This window comes from Chironomus tepperi, unplaced genomic scaffold (assembly GCF_022539635.2).
Source record: "Chironomus tepperi strain 1889 unplaced genomic scaffold, CSIRO-AGI_Ctep_v1 contig_85, whole genome shotgun sequence".
NCBI lineage: Eukaryota > Metazoa > Arthropoda > Insecta > Diptera > Chironomidae > Chironomus > Chironomus tepperi.
In genome coordinates this window covers 6,115,066-6,135,073 of record NW_027226207.1, presented here as the reverse complement: position 1 = coordinate 6,135,073, position 20,008 = coordinate 6,115,066, and the positions used below count along the sequence as shown (strand labels likewise).

The window sequence follows — 20,008 nt, the reverse complement described above, 5'->3', positions numbered from 1 at the left end:
GGATGGAACAATGAGTATGCAGAGAAGGACAAGAAAAAGAGCGAAAGAGAAGAAGAGACTGAAAAAGTTTAGCACAAAGCTTTAGGAAGCTTTTACAACTACAGACGCAATTTCTATACCGTATCTACATTATATGAAGCTATAACTGTGTGAGAATTACTCTTATTGGATTGAATTCTACACGCTGTACACGGCAGCCATCATAAAACATTTGTATGTATTTGTGCATCTCATATAGCATGAAATAATCAATAACATGAAGCCATCATGAAAAAGGCGTAAAAAATTTGTGACTCACAATACATCGACAAAATGGTACAAAGTTTTATAGCTCATGTAAAGACACAAAGATATTTCGTGTATTTCAGTTCATTTTACAGCATTTTACTTACATAATGTGAAAATATATTTTGATATTAAAAGCTTATTGCTGGTAAAAAAATAGGAAAAACTACCTACATAGTCACAGAATCGACGGCAGTTAAAGAGGGGAGCGCTCTTTGTGTGAATGTGCGACGGTCTAAATTATATACAATATAGACATGCGTGGAATGTCACTAAACTGGTTTTTTTGTACGACAAGATATAACACGAAATGGACGTGCTTGTTGTGGATTTATACGCAAGAATTTTTCTGTCGTGCTTAATTTATTCAGCAATTTTTTTTTCTCGTTTTTCCATATCTATCCCCAGATAAGGTCTTATTTTTTTTGTATATATACATATTTAACTATAAAATTACTTTGTGACATCCACTGTCGAATATCAATTAATTATGCATCGAATCTAGTTTTTTTTTTTTTATTTTGAGGAACAAAAATCATCTTCATCCGCAAAAAAAAAAAATAAGACTTCAATAAAGTTACATGACAGACATTTATGGTCGTCGAGAGGCATTTATGGGGGACGACAAATAATCGAGCAGAGGCAGCAATTTAACAGCAAGCAAAATGCCGTTTAATATTGAGAAAAAAAATAAAGGTTTGTCATGAAATCAATGCTTGATATTTTTAACCATATTTACTGTAGTTAGATTTATTTATTTATTTATTATTGCTGTACTCAATAATGACAATAATATCGATTTCTGGAAGGTAAAATTTCCATATTTTTATATCCACACAATAATTTTCAATTGACTTTTTTTTTATTTCTTTTTTTTTCTCTTCTTTAAATAAAATAAAATTATTTATTTTAGGCATGTAGCGAGGCATGGAACGCAGATGGAATATACACACAACAAACTTCAACATACAGGCAATTGGATGGAGGTAAATATTAAACATTTACAGAAAATCTTTACTTTCTTATTATTGTTATTAAAGCCGAAAAGAAAGCAAACAGAAAAGGGCGTTTCCTTATCATTCATGCAAAAAAATAAGTCATAAGGGAGAAACGAAGGAAAAAAAAACTTTAACGCATGTTATCTAAGATAAGAACTATAAGAATCTTATTATTTTTATTTTTTGGGTACGGGGGAGATAGAAAAATTTATTACGAAATTTTCATGATTAGAATTTTTTTGGGGGAATTATTTGCGGGAGATTTGACAGGAAATTATGGGAAAATTGTACTATTTTTGGGAATAAATGAGGTATTTTGTCATGTTTGGATTATTCCGACGTGATCTGGTTGAGTTATTAAAGATAATTGAAGAAATTTTCAACCTTTAAAAGTCAAAATTGAAGGAAGAATCTCAAAAAGGTATGAATTTAAGAAAAAATAACTCAGAAAATTGAATTTTAGTTGTAAAAATCAAATTATTAATTGAAACTAATTCTTAAATTTGAAAATATTTATATAGAATTTAGTTTTGAATCTAAATTTGCAATATATTTAAATTAAATATCAAAATTTGATTCAAACTAGTGTATCGGGTAGAAACCCAATGCGGATATATTCACACCGTCCCATAAAAAGTCTCGTGGGTAGGCCAAGCTTCGCTTGGCAAGTTTGAGGGATCAAGCTCCAGCGGGTAGGCCAAGCTTCGCTTGGCATATGTTTGAGGAATCAGGCTACGGCGGGTACGCTTGGCAAATGTTTGAGGAATCAGGCCCCAGCGCGTAGGCCAAGCTTCGCTTGGCAAATGTTTGAGGAATCAGGCTCCATCATGTAGGCCAAGCTTCGCTTGGCAAATGTTTGAGGAATCAGGCTACGGCGGGTACGCTTGGCAAATGTTTGAGGAATCAGGCCCCAGCGGGTAGGCCAAGCTTCGCTTGGCAAATGTTTTAGGAATCAGGCGTCAGCGGGTAGGCCAAGCTTCGCTTGGCAAATGTTTGAGGAATCAGGCTCCAGCGCGTAGGCCAAGCTTCGCTTGGCAAATGTTTGAGGAATCAGGCTCCAGCGGGTAGGCCAAGCTTCGCTTGGCAAATGTTTGAGGAATCAGGCTCCAGCGCGTAGGCCAAGCTTCGCTTGGCAAATGTTTGAGGAATCAGGCTCCAGCGGGTAGGCCAAGCTTCGCTTGGCAAATGTTTGAGGAATCAGGCTCCATCATGTAGGCCAAGCTTCGCTTGGCAAATGTTTGAGGAATCAGGCTACGGCGGGTACGCTTGGCAAATGTTTGAGGAATCAGGCTCCAGCGCGTAGGCCAAGCTTCGCTTGGCAAATGTTTGAGGAATCAGGCTCCAGCGCGTAGGCCAAGCTTCGCTTGGCAAATGTTTGAGGAATCAGGCTCCAGCGGGTAGGCCAAGCTTCGCTTGGCAAATGTTTGAGGAATCAGAAGGCCAAGCTTCGCTTGGCAAATGTTTGAGGAATCAGGCTCCAGCGGGTAGGCCAAGCTTCGCTTGGCAAATGTTTGAGGAATCAGGCTCCATCATGTAGGCCAAGCTTCGCTTGGCAAATGTTTGAGGAATCAGGCTACGGCGGGTACGCTTGGCAAATGTTTGAGGAATCAGGCCCCAGCGGGTAGGCCAAGCTTCGCTTGGCAAATGTTTGAGGAATTAGGCTCCAGCGGGTAGGCCAAGCTTCGCTTGGCAAATGTTTGAGGAATCAGGCTTCAGCAGGTAGGCCAAGCTTCGCTTGGCAAATGTTTGAGGAATCTGGCGTCAGCGGGTAGGCCAAGCTTCGCTTGGCAAATGTTTGAGGAATCAGGCTCCAGCGGGTAGGCCAAGCTTTGCTTGGCAAATGTTTGAGGAATCAGGCTCCAGCGGGTAGGCCAAGCTTCGCTTGGCAAATGTTTGAGGAATCAGGCTCCAGCGGGTAGGCCAAGCTTTGCTTGGCAAATGTTTGAGGGATCAGGCTCCAGCGGGTAGGCCAAGCTTCGCTTGGCAAATGTTTGAGGAATCAGGCTCCAGCGGGTAGGCCAAGCTTTGCTTGGCAATTGTTTGAGGAATCAGGCGTCAGCGGGTAGGCCAAGCTTCGCTTGGCAAATGTTTGAGGAATCAGGCTCCATCGGGTAGGCCAAGCTTCGCTTGGCAAATGTTTGAGGAATCAGGCGTCATTTTTAGGCCAAGCTTCGCTTGGCAAATGTTTGAGGAATCAGGCGTCAGCGGGTAGGCCAAGCTTCGCTTGGCAAATGTTTGAGGCATCAGGCTCCGGCGGTAGGCCAAGCTTCGCTTGGCACATGTTTGAGGAATCAGGCTCCTGCGGGTAGGCCAAGCTTCGCTTGGCAAATGTTTGAGGGATTAAGCTCCAGCGAGCAGGCTTTAAATATTATTCGTAATTTTCATACAACGTTTTAAGAATCAAAAAATCGTAATAAACATTGATTTTGAAATTTTGTATGAAACCGAAAGTTTTTTGCTTTTTTAGAAGCAACGGCTGTTCCTGCCATGCCCAAAATCTAATCAGTTCTTCTTTGGAATGGCACCGATCGATTTTAAAAGTCTCTACGATGTTTCGTTTTTGAGTTATCGTGTACATTAACTTGCTTGCTTGCTTGCTTACAGAAAGCGAATTTTTCGATTTTCTCAGCAATGCCTCAACCAATTTCAAATCTGTTTTTTGATTATGATGTGAAATTCCAGGCACAAACTTTTTGCGATAGAAACAAAATCGTGCTTAGTTTTGCTGGAAAATCCAAAAAACTGGTTTTTCAATCTGAACAAATTCAATACATTCACACGTGAAAACGGTGTGAATATAAAAATAACAAATTCCAAAATATTTCAATTGAATTCAATATAAATTTAGAAAATTCAATGTCCGTAAAAATTTAGAATTTAAAATTTCCAAAAATACTAACTTTTTTAATTCTTTACTTGAATTTACAATAATTTTTTTAAATTTGAAAATTTCGTGTTTCAACAATTTCAAATTTAATATTGAAGTTGAATTTTTAGTTCAAGATATTCAAATTTAATATTAAAGTTGAATTTTAAGTCGAAAATATTCAAATTTTCAATTAAATAAAATTTGATTTAAATTTCCTTATTTAAAAACTTAATATTTGAATTTAAAATTTTCAAAAAAATGAAATTTTTAATCTTTAAATTGGAGTAAAAATTTTAATCTTTCACAAATTTAGCTTAAAATTTAAATCCGATTTAATTTTCAACCTTAAGAAACTTAATTAAAAGCAATTTTAAAAGGATTAATTTAAAAAATTTCTCTTTAAAAATTCTCAATTTAATTCTTTAAATTGCAAAATTTAATTATTCGCTCTTAATTACCTCAACTTACGCTCTTAATTACTTCAATTCACCTTATCTTTAATATCTGTCACATATATTCTTCCTTTAAAAAACTCACTCTAAAAGAAATCTCAAAACTTTCTGAAATAATTGACTTTTCTTGTTAATTCCCAAATTTACTCCAAAAAAAAATTAATTTTTGACACGCAAAAACTCTTTGGGAGCTTCCTACTCGTATAAAAATTTGACACTCACCATTTTTCAACAAAAAACTTAAAAGATAACGAAAGAAGTTCATTTATCGGCACAAAAAATCGACACAAAGTGTTTTCATAATTCTATATTTAATTGCACGGCACAGAACAGAAAAAAAAATAATTTTAGAATTAAATTGAAAAAAATCATTTTATTTGTCACATTTGAAATCATTAAAAAGTGAGACCATTAAAGATGTCTCATTTGAGATGATTATGGAATAATTTTTTAGAAATATTTATGCGACACTCATTAAAGCGAGGTCATTTTGCAATTAGCTGGTCATAATTTTCATCTTTATACTTTAAAAGGATTCAAGACTACGTTCTGTAGTTGATTTTATTACTTGGGGTATTTGTCAAATAAAATCATTGAAATTATTGAGGATTTCTTGCGAGAATCTTACATTTTATTAGACTTTTTAAAAGGAATTCTAATAAAAAATATTTAAATTTGTTTACTAAATGAAAATTTTTTGAGACAAATTATAAAATACTGAAGATATTCAGCCAAAAAGCAATGGGGGTTTAGTTTAAAAATTTACAAAAAAAAAATTGACAGAAAATCAAATTTAAGTAAATCAAAATTTATTAAAAAATTATTTAAAATTTTCTTAAAATATGGAATAAATTTCACATTTAATGATTTTCATATCTCTTGTGCGCAACAATGCAAGAAATATTGAAATTCTGCATTAAAATTTGAGTCATGCGATCGTAAAATTTTTAAAATTTTCGTGCCATAGCCGCATTAGGATTGTAAAGTAATTTTATCAATTAATTGAAGGCAATAAAAAAATTTGCACTTAACCATCTTACATTGTTACTAATTTTAATAGTTTTTTCGGCAAGGTTTGGAAATTGGAGCTTGAAATGGAACAAAAGGCGGTGAGTTTAACTTTATATTTAGTAGAAATCTTGATATTTTAGGCTAGAATGTCTGTAATTTAGTTGATTTTGAGATTTTGTCAACTAAAAAGTTGATAAATTTATCAGAATTTTAGAATAAAAAATCGAAATTGTCTCAAAAATTGGAAAATCTCATTCTTGCGAGCTTCGGGTCACTATTATTGGTAATCTTATGATTTAAAGTTTGAATTTTGAATTGAATTTGGAATCAAAATCAAATTTATTAAAGGATTTTGTTTCTAAAAGAGATTTTTAGATCTTAAAGTCTTTGAAAAACAAAAACAGAACTTAATTCAATTTCTAAATGCATAATTAGCATCGAACCGCCATTTAAATTCTTAACAAAGACTATATTTTCCAATTAAACAATTTTAAACGCTCAAAATTAATTTTCAAAATTGTTAATTTATTAGAAGTTTTAAAAAAATTAAATTAATTCCGAATTCAATGAAAAATGCGTGAAATTCTCTATTTTAATTTTCTCAAAGCCACATAATTCAGAAAAATTTTCAATTGTTTGAAAACAAAGAATTCTTTATATCTCAAACAACCCATCCCATCACATAATACTCTAAATTTCTTATTTATTCCATCAACCCGCAAAAAACTTCTTTTCTCCAAATTTCTTTCATTTTTTATACAATTTATCCCAATAATATCCAATGACCCCGATCAAATTTCTTTTATCTTCTCAAAACAATTTAAAATGTCTTTCTAAAATGTCTCAAAAACACATGATACACGATGAGGGTCTAATTCTATCACTAGATGAAAGCACATTGATAGAAATTCCATCTGAAAAAATTCAATGAACCGTAAAATTTTTCAATAACAAAAAAATAAATTTTGTTTCAACTTCAAACATTCCCCAAAAAGAAAATATTTCAATAATTTATGAAGAAAGTTCCATAACCATAAACATTCAATTTCTTTTAAGGACATTTCTGGAATATCCATAAAAAAGTGAAAGGAGAAAGGGTTAAGGCAAGAAAATTGCCAAAAAAGAAAACCAAAAGTGAAAAATCAGAAAACAAAAAAGAAATCATAAAAAAATTAAGCAAGGGTTTAAAAACCAATAAACGTCAAGGACATAATAATTCATCTGCCAAATACTTCCTGATGTCTGTCCATTAAAGGGTTGAACTCAATGTCATCTTGCAATAATCGATGTCGAGTGAAATTTCCTCATAAAAACATCCTCAGTCGTCTCACTGAGTGTGAAGGTTTCAGTCTTTTATTTTTTTGTTGATAATAAATAAATTCATGACAGAAAAAATTACGACAAGATAGTCATGTGGCTACCATTTTTAGTGCTGTTCTGAGCATTCACTTGTCATGGGCAAGACATGGACCTGAATAATTCAATGTAAGTAGAGAAATTTATTTCTAAAAATATTTTCTATTTAAAATACAACATTTGGTGACCGTAAAGGCAGTTGTGGAGTTAGGGAACTAGTATTGTCATTAAAGTAGGAGATTAGGAATCTGATATGGCGACGGGAACATGCTTAGGCATGATAATTGAGCATATCTATTAAATTCTAGATTATATTGTCAATTTATCCAGCTAATCTTGCTCATTGCCTTAAATTCAACCATATTCCTTACTTTAACCCTCCATACCCCTGTTCTGAGCCCCGCCATATCCCATCCAACCCCATTCACATCTCAGCTCACAAAAAACCACAAACAAGTCAATAAATTTTCTAAAACGTCACAAAAAAATATCTAAAATATTCTCACAATAAAGAACAAATAAGTTTTGACCGTCCATAACGTTTTTACGGCACAGAAAAAAAAATTAAGAAAAAATGTCAACGAGAATTTGTACCCTTCTGTTTTACGTCGGACGACGGCCATAGATATTGTTTTTTACGATACAGTTTTGACTAGAATGAATGGCCTTTACTACATATTTACTATATAATCCAAGCGCTGAGTGAGAGAGAAATATAATCACAAATACAAGTATAAACAACTCATTCTGCGTTAATGTTAACGACCTACATTTGTTATATTTTAAAATGTAAATTCCTAGTCAAATTACAGTCGTTTACGTTTAGTCTTGATTATTCAGATTATAGTTTAATTAAGTATAATTGTTATTGTACAATTACTAGAATAATAATCAGAAAAAATGAGATGCAATTTAATTAACAAACAATAGGAAATGAACGATGAAGATTTGTTTATGGGATATTTGAAGTAGTTTGAATGTTTTGAATGTGACATTTAATGGAGAATTTGGATGAGATATTCAGATTGGATTTTGAATAGTTTATGCAGTTGTGGAGATATAGATAGTATGCAATAGATACATATGTGTCTGCCATACAAGCTGTATATCTACACAGTCGGTTAATCAATCCAAAATTTGTTCTCAGAATAGCGTAGATCTGGCATGGTGTCGAATTTAACCCGAATCCGGGACTAAATCACAGTCACAATGACCAAAGGCAGCATTTTTGATTGATTAACCTATTCGAGAGGCATCTCATCTCTGCACAAGCATTTATGGGCATTTATCAATGATATTATCCAGATTATAACTGAATTTAACATAATTGTCATAGATTTATATCAAAATGTGAATATAAGATACTTTGAAGTTGCCGTAAAACCCCACAAAACTACTAAATTAATTGCAAATTTACTTAAAGTAAATTAAATGAATATTATTAAATGACTGTAAATTCAGTTACTTTTAAAAATTCATGAATGTTGTTCAATAAACGGACCTTTTCACTTAACATATATGGTCAATAATCTCATTTTGAATTACTTGAATCACTTAAGAAAGACTAATTTGGGTACAATTTAAATAAAATATAAAGTCAAAATGGACTTAAAAATTAATGCGATTACCGACACCTTTAAGATAAAATTTACTTAATAATGAAAATAATGTCATTTTCTACTTAAGATTGCTCCTACGGGATTGACGCCTACAATGGTTATTTAGTGATGTAGTTTTTAGTATGTTTACATATTCTAGCTTTGAAATATTTGAATTATAATCAAATGAAGGGTCAGACATTGTCGTATAAATTGTATATTTTAGAATCTCAAAATATTTCCATGTCGAAACCAAATCCGAGCGACACAAATCAAATGAGAGTCATATGGATGCCACACCCATTTGGTACTAATGAAAGAGGTTTATATCATTCGGTATTGATAATTGGAAAAGGGCAGTCTGTCATAGAGGCTGTTTTAGACGCCAACTGACTATTTATACTGTTCCTTTGCGGAGCCTTCTTAATTTGAATGACTCGGGAAATTATCAATGGATTTAAAAATTACAGATGCAGAATTGCATGAAGTATTGGAAAATAACAAGCGAAAGCCAGTGATTGTATCAGTTTCATGCGTTATCTGAGGCTAGTCATGGATCACAATTGAGACAGCCAGCGAAGCAAGAAATTAAAATTCAAAAATTTCCAAAAAAGTCCCAAAAATCAACTCCAATTCCACTCCCAAAAGCCTCCATTTCAATGCACTTACATCCTCATTAAAGCAACATTATAATTTTTCAAATCCGTCTCGTTATTTTGCCATAAAATTTACTCTTAAACTTAAAGCAGCACTGCCAAAATAAAATTCATTCCACTCGACTGCATTTTTCCCTTTATAACTCACATCTCTTTAAGACTCATAAACAGCCATTGTATAAAAAGTAACAAAAATAACTTTAATTAAAAATGCATAAAAATTCCACATAATCGTAACTTTTTTCATTGCTACAAATTGCATAAAAACGAGAGCCAGAACAGGAGTAAAAATAGCAAGTGCTTTTTACACTCCAATTATCAATTATAATAACATAAAAAATGCGACCACAAAAAGTGACGTTAAACAATATGTGAAGGAAGATGAAGGAATCAATAAAAGCAGCAGAAGCATATCTCATAAATCTTGCAAATTGATCAAATAAGAATAAGATGTAAAATGTTGTGGAAGGGAGATATATCACATAAATTTGTAAGGAAGAAGGAAGATGATGATGACACTTGAATTTGAAAAAGAGTAAAAAGACGTCTAGCCGTATAATCAAACACCGACGATGAGGACATAAAAAAAAAGTGAGTGTGTTGCTTCAGCCATATATCATTTCAATTTTTCCTTGTCTTGTAATAAAATTGGGTAATAAAACATTTTTATTATTCAGACGTCGGTTTTTTTCGGGAGGTTTTTTATGGACTGTTAACGATTCAACAGCTGTGTTGTGAATAGACGGCAGTAGCTGAAGCAGGAGTATCGTACATGAGAGATTATTGCACTGTTAAACATAAAAATGAATGTGTATTAAAGAAATCAGCCTTAATCGTCTTGAGTGGACGATTGTTAATGATTAATTGTGATTTAGAGGAGATTTGGCAGAGTTGGTAGCTTGGTGGTTAGGTAGGTTGGGGTGATATGGCTCTGATCTTGCTGATATTGAGTCTAATCAATTGATTTACTCTTGAGTACATTCTAACGGCTTACAAGAGCATGTTAAGAGCTATTTTAGGTCAATTTTACAGAAGAATTGCCCAAATCGGTAAATTGAATAATAATTCAGCTTCAGGCTGACTTGGCTTCAACATGGCCGTAGATTTGGTTTGAATCCGGAACTATGATAGAGTCACGTCGGTTTATAGTCATATTTTGGTTCTATTAACCGACTTTGTGCTATTGAAGACGCCCATTAAGTGCTCGAAAGAGATAACTTTAATTTAGCTTCATATGGCGAGGAACTAGACCCTGAATAAGACTTAACATTCAATTCTGAATCAAAGAATGCATCCTTAAAGCTGTTCCCAATCTATCCATACCCCAAAACCTCACATTAATCAACACTGACTTTCATTTATTGCAAACAACTTGACTTGATTGCATCACATCCATAATAAGTCATAAAAATGGAACTAATATATCAATTAGCATGAACCTCACACGCGATATATGATAATTAAACTATAACGATCAAGAGTCATAGACATACAAGTAAACAGAAAGTTTTTTATTGTCATCATTTTTATTGATTTTCCCACACTTACTTTAATTCCTTTTTGACTTTTATGGCTGCTCTAAAACGATTTAAAAAGCAATAATAACTAACTCAAAGTGAACTTTATGTCACAAAAAATATATAAAAAGCTGTTTAGATTTAATGACTTTAACATATAATCATAGCTGTATATTTGGTGAGTGTCAAGTTGTTAAAAATCTATCATAAAATGACCCACGAAATTAACTTCATTTTTATAACAATGTTTATTACAAATTATACAATCAAAATCATTTGTCCAATTAAAAATGTGGCAATAAATGAGCAGCAGCGAGCAGCTGGTTGGACATTCAAAAGAAGTACTTGAGGCATGAAACTGATTATGCATTGTGATTGTTCGATTGAATCGAAATAGACAATTTTATTGGCTTTAAATCACTCGTGTATGCCGGTGTCGTTCGTGGCTTATTGGTGTCTATCGGGGCATGACGGCAATAAAATATTGACGTTGACAAAATAATCAACTTATTTTATTGTAATGTTGTTATTTAAGGAAGTCATACTTAGCAACGATAGTCATAAATTTTAGTATCAAATTCATACATATTTCATAAATTTTTTAGGGGGCTAAAATTTAAATAATTGATAAAATTTGACTCACCATAAATTTGAAATTGTCAGCATTTATTCATTGCCATATTTCAAGTTCCGAATTTAAGTCGAACGACCGATGCAAACACATAAATATCTGGAATGAGAAAATGGAGAATTTTGATTAAGAATTTTGTTAAAAAATTTTAAAATTTTGATATTTAATTAGGACTTGTCCGAAAGTTCGAAGTCGAGACGGATTTTGTGAGAAATCGACTTTTCCTCACAAAATCCGAGTCGACTTCTGCTGAAGGCAAAAATGCAAGTCTACATCTTGGTCAAACAATGAGAAACAGCTGAAAACCGCAGGACTGCGCATCTAGAACTTAGAAAATGCAGACCTGTGGTTTATAGCCGAACCTTTTAAACAAAAATCCAGCAAATAATAAAATTTAGTCGAATTATAGTAATAAGATGCAACATAAGCATTTATCCTTAATTTAATCAAGAATTTTATCCATTTTGAGCTACAAATGTCATTAAACCACAACAAATGACTTCCACCTCCAATCTATCTTCCCATGATTCGTTAAAAAAACATTCTTAATGCATTGTAATCGCTGTTTTATTCGAGCATTAAAATTTTATTCCTATCTTACATTAATCTTGACACTTTTCAATCGTAAATTACAAAAATATTGCTTGAGAATCAAGAAAAAGTAAGAAAATTCCATAAATAATTCATTAATTCAATCATACAAATGACTATAGTCTGTAATGTAAAGTACAAAAGATTATAATTCACTATAAGTGGTAATTTATAGTGACATGAAATCATGAATAACTTGAAGATTATTGCTGAGTAAGACTTAATAACTCTAAAGTGCATAATTTCATTGTTCCTTAAGGAGTCGTTTGTAAATTGTGAACATTGAAATTTGGTTTCTTCTTCAGAATGCTGTTTGTTCTTATCCGTGACAATATAGAGCACAAAACATTTGTAAATCGGGTTTACTAAATTCTAAGATGCACAGATTTCCTAAATGAGCGTGTTCGACAGTATACTTAATCAGTTTATAGGAAAATTTTCTTAATTTGTCGAGGATGTTTGGACTCGTAAACTACGCTTTTGCAGCGACCATAATCTCATGTTTATGGCATTTTATGGCATTTTATGGCCTAACCAGGTAACTTGGGTCAAGAACCTGTCTTGATGGGAAATTTCTTGAACAAAGTCGAGGTTTCTCGAGCGAACATCAAATTTTAGATTCAGAAAATTTGCCCAAAATAGGAATGACCATGGTCCGTGCATTCAATGATTATGTGCCCCTAGTCTTTTATACGCTCACTAACACTCCTGAATCCCAAAACCCCTTAATAACTAACCATATCCTGATTTACATCATTTACGAAGCTCCCCACATCTACGATAAGTTTGAATAATAAACGCCATTTCACCTTATATCCATATAATTTCATTCAATTCACTTAAAATTTACTTAATGAATGAATGAATTGTACATACATAAATAATTTTACATGCACAACTTAATGTACATACAGAAACTACAGCCCCACATAGTGTAAACGTGCCTCATAAAACTTATCAAAAAATATTCACACACGCAATTTATTCCACTCGTAATCCACGAAAAAATATTTATTCATGCTTAGTTATTCATAAACTTAATATACAAACTAACTGGTAACAATTAAGAAGAGTTTGATGTTATGTATGAGCATGTTTCATGTGTAAAGTGTCGAACCTACAATTTTTGGTGCTGCTTAAACTCGTAAAAAAAATTGTTTGAGAAAATATTTGATGACGTGAAATGGCAAAGGATATTTTTTACTGTCGGAAGTAATTTACAAAACCGCACACGGAATTAAAATTTTTTGTTTGTGGGCTTAAAAAAAAATATATTTTTTTGTGAATGAATTTGAGTGAGTGATGGTGGGTAGATAGGCCATTTTTGTAAGGGGAAATTTAATTAAATTTAGAGTATTTTTTGGCAAAAATAGAATGGATTGAATTAGAATTTTTGTTGTAATCAGGTTGATTTTGTGTTGATGCCAAGTGCAACAAACTGTCATTAGTCAACATTAAGACTAAAAATAAACTTGACATTTGTGGAACTTGCCGCAGAATTTCAAGATTATAACCAGATGCACGATAGAACTTGTTGCAGCCTGTTTTATCGGAGAATCCATAACTGTTCTCGTTCTCTTATGACGTTTAAATTTATAAATAATCGCAGAGAATGTTAAACAACAAAGCAGCATTTAAACAAGTTAGAGTTTTGGATAGCGAACTCTTATGTATCAATTTCTGCTGAAAAACTGCAACTTTTTCTGACATTTCTTCAATTTTATATATGATTAAATCCTGCTTAATATTCAAATATCTAACATCTGTTCTTTAATTTTAGGTTGAAACTAGTAAATTGAGGTAAATCTAAACATCATGAATAACCAAGCCTAAAGAAAACATGAGCAGAATTGAGAATAGCTGTATGAATTGCATCACATGAAGACATTCTAAACAAATTAGCAAATAAGCCTCTGATTCATCTATAAAGCAACCAGAGCAAAGTTGCACTCAAAATCAGCCTGTACCTGGCATAGAATTGAAACATTGCAAACATTTTAGTCAGAATTAGAAACTGACATGAAATTAGAGTCATGCAAGAGTTCCAGTCCAATCCTGAATAGATAAAAAATGCGTTAAAGCTATTCTTCAAGTAGACACTAACTTGCCATCATATAACTGCAATTGTTTGAAAACCCTTTGCTCCAGGATCATCCAGCTTTTCAGCAACATCTCAAAGTAAACATAAAAATCAGCCTGAAATTCAGCATCTTTAATGTCTATAAAAATGCACTTAAATCTCCTCAATCAAAACATATAAAAATCTCCCATAATATATGGGCAATGCACCATAAAAACACAATAATTCCATTGCATCAGCAGCTAAACTTGACCCACATTTTCCCCCATAAATCACATTACATCCAGCCAGGATTCAAGAAGAAGCAATAATAAAATTTCATTCATAAAAAGCCGTAAACAACAACAAGAAATCATAAAAATTGATACCAAGGTCAATCACAAGAGAAAATGCCATAAAAATAAAAAAAAAGCAATTTCGTGACTTTATGTTTCAATAGTCAGTCAAGTCAAGTCAGTCAGCACACACATTAAAAATAAAAAAAAAGCATGAATGGAGAGACACAATAAATTTGTAATACAATTTTTATAGAGCAATTCAAAGCAGTTTTTATGACAATGTTTTAAGACTCTTGTCGATTTGTGTGCCTTCCTTTTATTTTTCCGCGTTATTAAAACAATCAAAGTGCCACTCAATAGTAAATAAAAATAGTCATTATTATTATTATTATGACTGTTGTCATTATTAAATGCAACAAATGTTACCATAATAATAACATGCCATAAAAATGATTTATGGCTAAGTCTGAAGAAGTTTAATGTCCATAAAAAAAAATCTTTTTGGGACACAAGGAGGCACCAACAGTGTTAAATTTAGTTTTTATAGCTTAATTCGTTTACGATAATTTTATTAGTATTTGATTATCTTGCACACACATTAATGTTAAATATTTGATGATCATTATTATCATATTTAACTAGTCTTGATGCTCCTTAAAAGCAGACTTTTGGTGACTAAAATATTTTATATTGTGTTAAAAATTAGCCATAAAAGCTATTTTGCTGATAAGTAAACAGAATTTTATGATGAATTATAAAAAAGTTTATTTAAATTTTTGTAGTATTTTGGATGGGGTTTATTTGAAAATTATGGTTGTCAGGTAGTGACAGTAAAGTTGCAATAAAGAGCATCATAATAACTTTTTTAGGCATCTTGAATAATCAGGACTCATGATTTTATGACTCCTTACTCTATTCTACCCACCAGACTGTATTCTACCTACCAGACTCATATTTAGTCATTTAAGCACCATTTCTTAGTGTAGAATTGTATAATCATGACTATACAATGAGATTAGTGATGTTTGAGGTAGAAGTAAAGTGAAAACCATTCAGAGGTCACCAAAGCTCGAAGTCGACTCGAATTTTGAATGGAAATGTCGACTCAAGTTGACTTAACTCCATCCAAAAGCTGAGTCGATTTGGAGGTCTGGAAGTCACCACTACTCGCTTCACGAGATTCATTTGTGCCAATACAAAATTTTCTAAATTTAATGCTAAAGCTACAGACCACGTATAAGTCCCCTACACTTCTAAATTCTACCCATCACTTAAGAACGCCTCCTTCCTTCATTTCGCAAAAAACTTAATTTTACTACCCCATTAAAATCAACTAAGAACCAGCAAATTAAGCAATTTAAAGTGTTAAAATTTACTAATAAGTCTGCAATATAAAATTATGCAAATTTAAATCCAAAAACTATCCATTTTTGATTGATTTGGATGATAAACAATCACATGTGTGGCAGCCATAAATATAATCAATAATGGAAATTGGGTTCGGATTCATTGAAAGGCTATAAACTTTAAAAATGAAGGATTGAGGAGGCATTAAAAATTTTTATGGGAGATATATAACATTTACAATAGAAGATGATAAAGCAACAAAAGCTATAATTTTACTTCCATTAATCAAAATGACATTTTATAGGCAATGAAATGTGATACATGTGAGGAACTGGCCGGTAGATTGATTTTAATGGATTTTAAAACACCTGACCATTGTGGATTTGATAGTAAATTATTAATTTTAAGGCTCAATAAAAGAATTCAAACGAACTGAAGAGATAGTCTAGAGTAGACATGACTAGATGTCCCAGGAGACACAAAGCATCAGAAAATCTGGCTACAAATCAAAATTGGTGCGATGTTTAAGGCTAGTGTTGAACAAACCATTATGAATCTATTGCTAATCTTAACCAATTGGGTCTTAGAACTCTTATTGACATGGATTGACATATGTGCAAGTGGAAGTTTTTAGTCAATTTTGAAATCAATTTCAAAGTCAAGCTTAGTTTAATCAATTCCCAAAATTGCTCCAACATCAAAATATGTGAAAATTCATGATCCCGTCGTTTCTATCAAACATTATACTAAGGATCAACGAATCAACACAGCAAGATCCAAGACATGAACATGTTGTCCATCTAGTTCTAAAATTAATGAGCTTGAGAAAGCCGCAAATGCATAGCAAATGTTATAATAGCTAAGATTAGATTCTACTAATGAGTTCATGTTGTTATAGTCAGCATGATGTCTTTGGATCTGATTTGAATGCTAAGCTTAATTTATTTGACTTGTTCCTCATTAACATTAGAATCTGGTGAGGGAAAACTCAAATAATTGTTAGCTTGTGGCTAAAATAATGAAAGTATTGACATGATTTACTAATAATCATTATAGCTTCCGTTACTCAATACATCCAATTCTCAGAAACTTCCATAAACAAAATATTTAATTCCCAATTCGTCCACAACATAACAATTCAACTTGCTTTCTATTTAAATTACCCAAAAAAATCAACAAAATTGTCAATTCAATCCTGACTTTTTTGTTAATAATTTATATAAATTATATCATAACAAGCATATCAAGTAGTCTATGCATGTACACTCAAAAAATCAAAATATCAACATTATTCCAAAAATATGACAATTTATATTCCCAAAAAATAGAATTCACAGTCGATTAGTTCTGACAATGTCTCATTCAAAATAACTATCTCATTGCCATGTCTGACAGAATTTTTCTATTCAAAAAAAATCATATATAGACATGAGTGAATCCTCATCATAATTCAATTGACTAAATGACTTTAATATTAATAATAATCTAAGGTTCATTGTTCTGTATTTTTTAGAAGCCAAAGTCATTCATGGAAACCATATTGATATGAATCTGAGACTGCAATGGAGGATATCCTCAGAATATGCTGACAAATTTGAATTTAAAATTCAAAAATGACGAACAATATGTTTATTAAAAATTATCTCTAGACATCATCAAGTTCTAGACTTTCTCAGACTGACATTGACGTCAGTTAGAATTGCCGATTCTTGGTAAAATTTATGCACAAGTCTCATGGCTAACACAAAACAACATGGTGCTTATAAATGACAACAGTGTGAATTCCATGAAATTAAGTTGAACAACAAAAAAGTAATATAGACAGTCATTTACTTGCTAAATGCTGGTCAAAACAAGCAGTTAGATTTGCTGAGTTGTGACTGAGGTAATTGGATGTGAAAATTGTTGTGGTTGCATGAGTGATTTGGCTGAGTTTTTGGAATTCATTGACGAAAAAAAAATGGAATTTTGAGAGAATTTTGGTGTGAATGGATTAAAGAGGTATGCAGGAATGATGAATTATTAACATGCAATTAAGGTTTGATGCTGAATGACATTGAATTTTGGGAACTGTTCAATGACTTAAGGCTAGGTTGGCATTTTAATATAGAATTCCAAAATAGTCCCGAATCTGTCAGTTTCATCTTGTGCATCGAGTGAGTTTACATCCAAAAATTCATCATAATTCCAGACCTACAACCAGACCCGAGTGGCACAAAATAGCGGACAGTATATTTCGTCATAATAAGAACCAAATGGTGAATTCAGAGAAGCTTAACAACTTTCCGTTAAAACAGCAATGCAACAGTACCCAAGAGAACTCTATGAGCTGTTTAGGAGCTTAATTCTCATCATTCAAGCTGACTACAATAAAATTCCTACAATACCTTAATGTAAGCTTCACAAAACTTATTAATTTCCCTTTTACTAATTTCAATTCCTATACTTTTAGACAATCCATCCATTAGTGCCAACAAATACATGCCACAGTCATCTAATGATCCCAACAAATTGCATAATCAATATTCAATTTACGCTTCTTGTTGTCTAATTTATTAGAAATGAGGAAAAAGTCAAGTCTTAAATGCCTGCTCGTGGTTCCATTAAATGTTCTACCAATTATCTTTTAATATCCTCAATACATAATGACACAACAGTAATGGAATGAAAGGAAGTAATGATAATGGAATTAAATGCTCAATTATGATGTACAGATCTTTAATCATAAGCAATTGTAATGCAGCTATTGTATTGTAATGAACACAACTAAAATTTAAGATTCACAAAGCATATCTGCCTGACTAAATAAAGGAAGTTAGAGAAAACAATCTCATTTTTTTTCCTTCCTCCTTCCACTTTCCTTCTAATCAGGGAATATACATACAATATGTGGAACTAAAAACTATTTCTGTAATGGGGTATTTGCTGCTGCTTCCATTTCTATTAGATGGGGTTTTGTAAAAAAAAATAAATAAATAAATTTCCGTCTTATCTGTATTTACACATCTATCTCCGTTCGTCCTTTTCCTTTTGCACTATGATGATGTGCTCTAGCTTTACTCGCCCTCATCATTTTGAGCTCACCAAAAATGAACATTTTTTTTCATCAATTTTTTTGTAAGAGAGAGTTTTTTTGGGTGAATGGGAGGTTGTTGGTGATATTTTGTCTGAATGTCGAGGATTAGCATTAAGGTTTGGTACATTCAGTTGAGTAGAATGGTGGACATTTTGAAATTTTAAGGAATTTTTGGAACACATTAAAAAGAGGTTAAGTTGCAAAATAAATCCAAAAATTCAATAAAATGTTAAATTTTTATCAATTTTTTGAACAAATAATTTTAAAATATTCTTAAAAATTCAGCATTCTTTACGGAATACAAAGCAACGTCATTTGCTCTACATCCGCCATTTCAGAACTAATTCAGGTTATTTTCTTATCGCAGCCATTTTCTTTTCAGTCATTATTCAGAATATCTACAAACACCACCCCTCCAATCAAATTTAAAGGTATGTTTTACAAGATTGGATATTAGTAAAATTCAAAGTTTTGGAAAATTGATAGTCAAATTTTTGAAATTTGATGAAATTCATAAAAAAATTAAATAATTCGTAATTTTTTTTGGAAAATTCGCCTTTTTATGTTTTTTGGAAAATTTTAAAATTGTAACGTTTAAACTAGTTTTTTCAGAGCAGTGATGGGCAATCTGTGTACCGCGGCACACTGGTGTACCATCCCACTGTTTTAGAGTTTGTAATTTGAGTACTTATACTGTTTAACGCTCCCATCAACATTAAACAATCACCAAGATAAAGTTGAGGTACGGCGTACAAGAATCCTAACATTCAGCTCTACACCAGTTTTAGTCTGACCTGAAACTGTATTTCACCGAATCTGACCTCTAACTTGAGACAAACTGCAGTGCATCACATTTCAATCAAATAATGCTGTTGAAATGCAATTAAGAACCATAAGAGCAGATTTACTGTCTATTAGGCTAAAATATCGCACAGTCTCAATTCATATGCTATTTTAACACCTGCTGCTTTTAAAATTGATTCCTCTCGTCCTTAAAAAATGCGCTCTAACCCACCATCTACCCACAAAATTTCCCATCTCCTTTTTTTCTATTACTTTAAGCAAATAAAATCTAAAGCCACAAGAAGTCTCCTTTGCTTACTTAAACATCCATTTTTAAACAAATATTTCATCATATTTTTTTCTGCTGGTCTTACTCTCAACATCGTCATGCTCATGAATAACTTTTCCTCTGTTTAAATAAAATTATATTTTTTTTTTCATCTCCATTCATTCCTCGGATTTTGTTTGTTCATTTTTTGG

At 32.1% G+C, this 20,008-nt stretch overlaps 1 protein-coding gene and 1 long non-coding RNA gene across 15 annotated transcripts in view; one reads left to right on the top strand and one right to left on the bottom strand.

Moving 5' to 3' along the window:
• Window positions 1-20,008, bottom strand: part of LOC139086634 (uncharacterized) — a 207,015-nt gene that overhangs the window by 76,194 nt on the left and 110,813 nt on the right. Inside the window, exon 3 of the long non-coding RNA XR_011544048.1 lies at window positions 11,386-11,472. This is a non-coding gene — a long non-coding RNA (uncharacterized lncRNA). The remainder of the gene's footprint in view (window positions 1-11,385; window positions 11,473-20,008) is intronic.
• LOC139086633 (uncharacterized) lies at window positions 379-18,497 on the top strand. Of its 14 annotated transcripts, none has more exons than XM_070635173.1 (9): window positions 379-981; window positions 1,030-1,094; window positions 1,199-1,271; window positions 5,665-5,713; window positions 13,745-14,482; window positions 15,974-16,058; window positions 17,183-17,554; window positions 17,861-18,062; window positions 18,122-18,497. In XM_070635173.1, exons 1-5 carry the CDS (start codon window positions 951-953, stop codon window positions 13,761-13,763), a joined length of 237 nt encoding a protein of 78 aa, XP_070491274.1. In that variant the 5' UTR covers window positions 379-950; the 3' UTR covers window positions 13,764-14,482; window positions 15,974-16,058; window positions 17,183-17,554; window positions 17,861-18,062; window positions 18,122-18,497. The 14 variants fall into 14 exon arrangements, 8 of the variants coding, with proteins under 8 accessions (XP_070491274.1, XP_070491272.1, XP_070491270.1 ...); XM_070635171.1 differs by having other exon boundaries at window positions 15,974-16,198; XR_011544042.1 differs by lacking the exon at window positions 1,030-1,094 and having other exon boundaries at window positions 15,974-16,198.

Bases quoted from the DNA above. Each gene is read 5' to 3' on its own strand.
- LOC139086633 (XM_070635169.1), top strand. From the start codon at position 951: ATGCCGTTTAATATTGAGAAAAAAAATAAAG. The intron at 982-1,033 runs GTTTGTCATGAA...TACTGTAGTTAG, and splicing joins TATTGAGAAAAAAAATAAAG to ATTTATTTATTTATTTATTA. The intron at 1,095-1,198 runs GTAAAATTTCCA...TATTTATTTTAG, and splicing joins ATAATATCGATTTCTGGAAG to GCATGTAGCGAGGCATGGAA.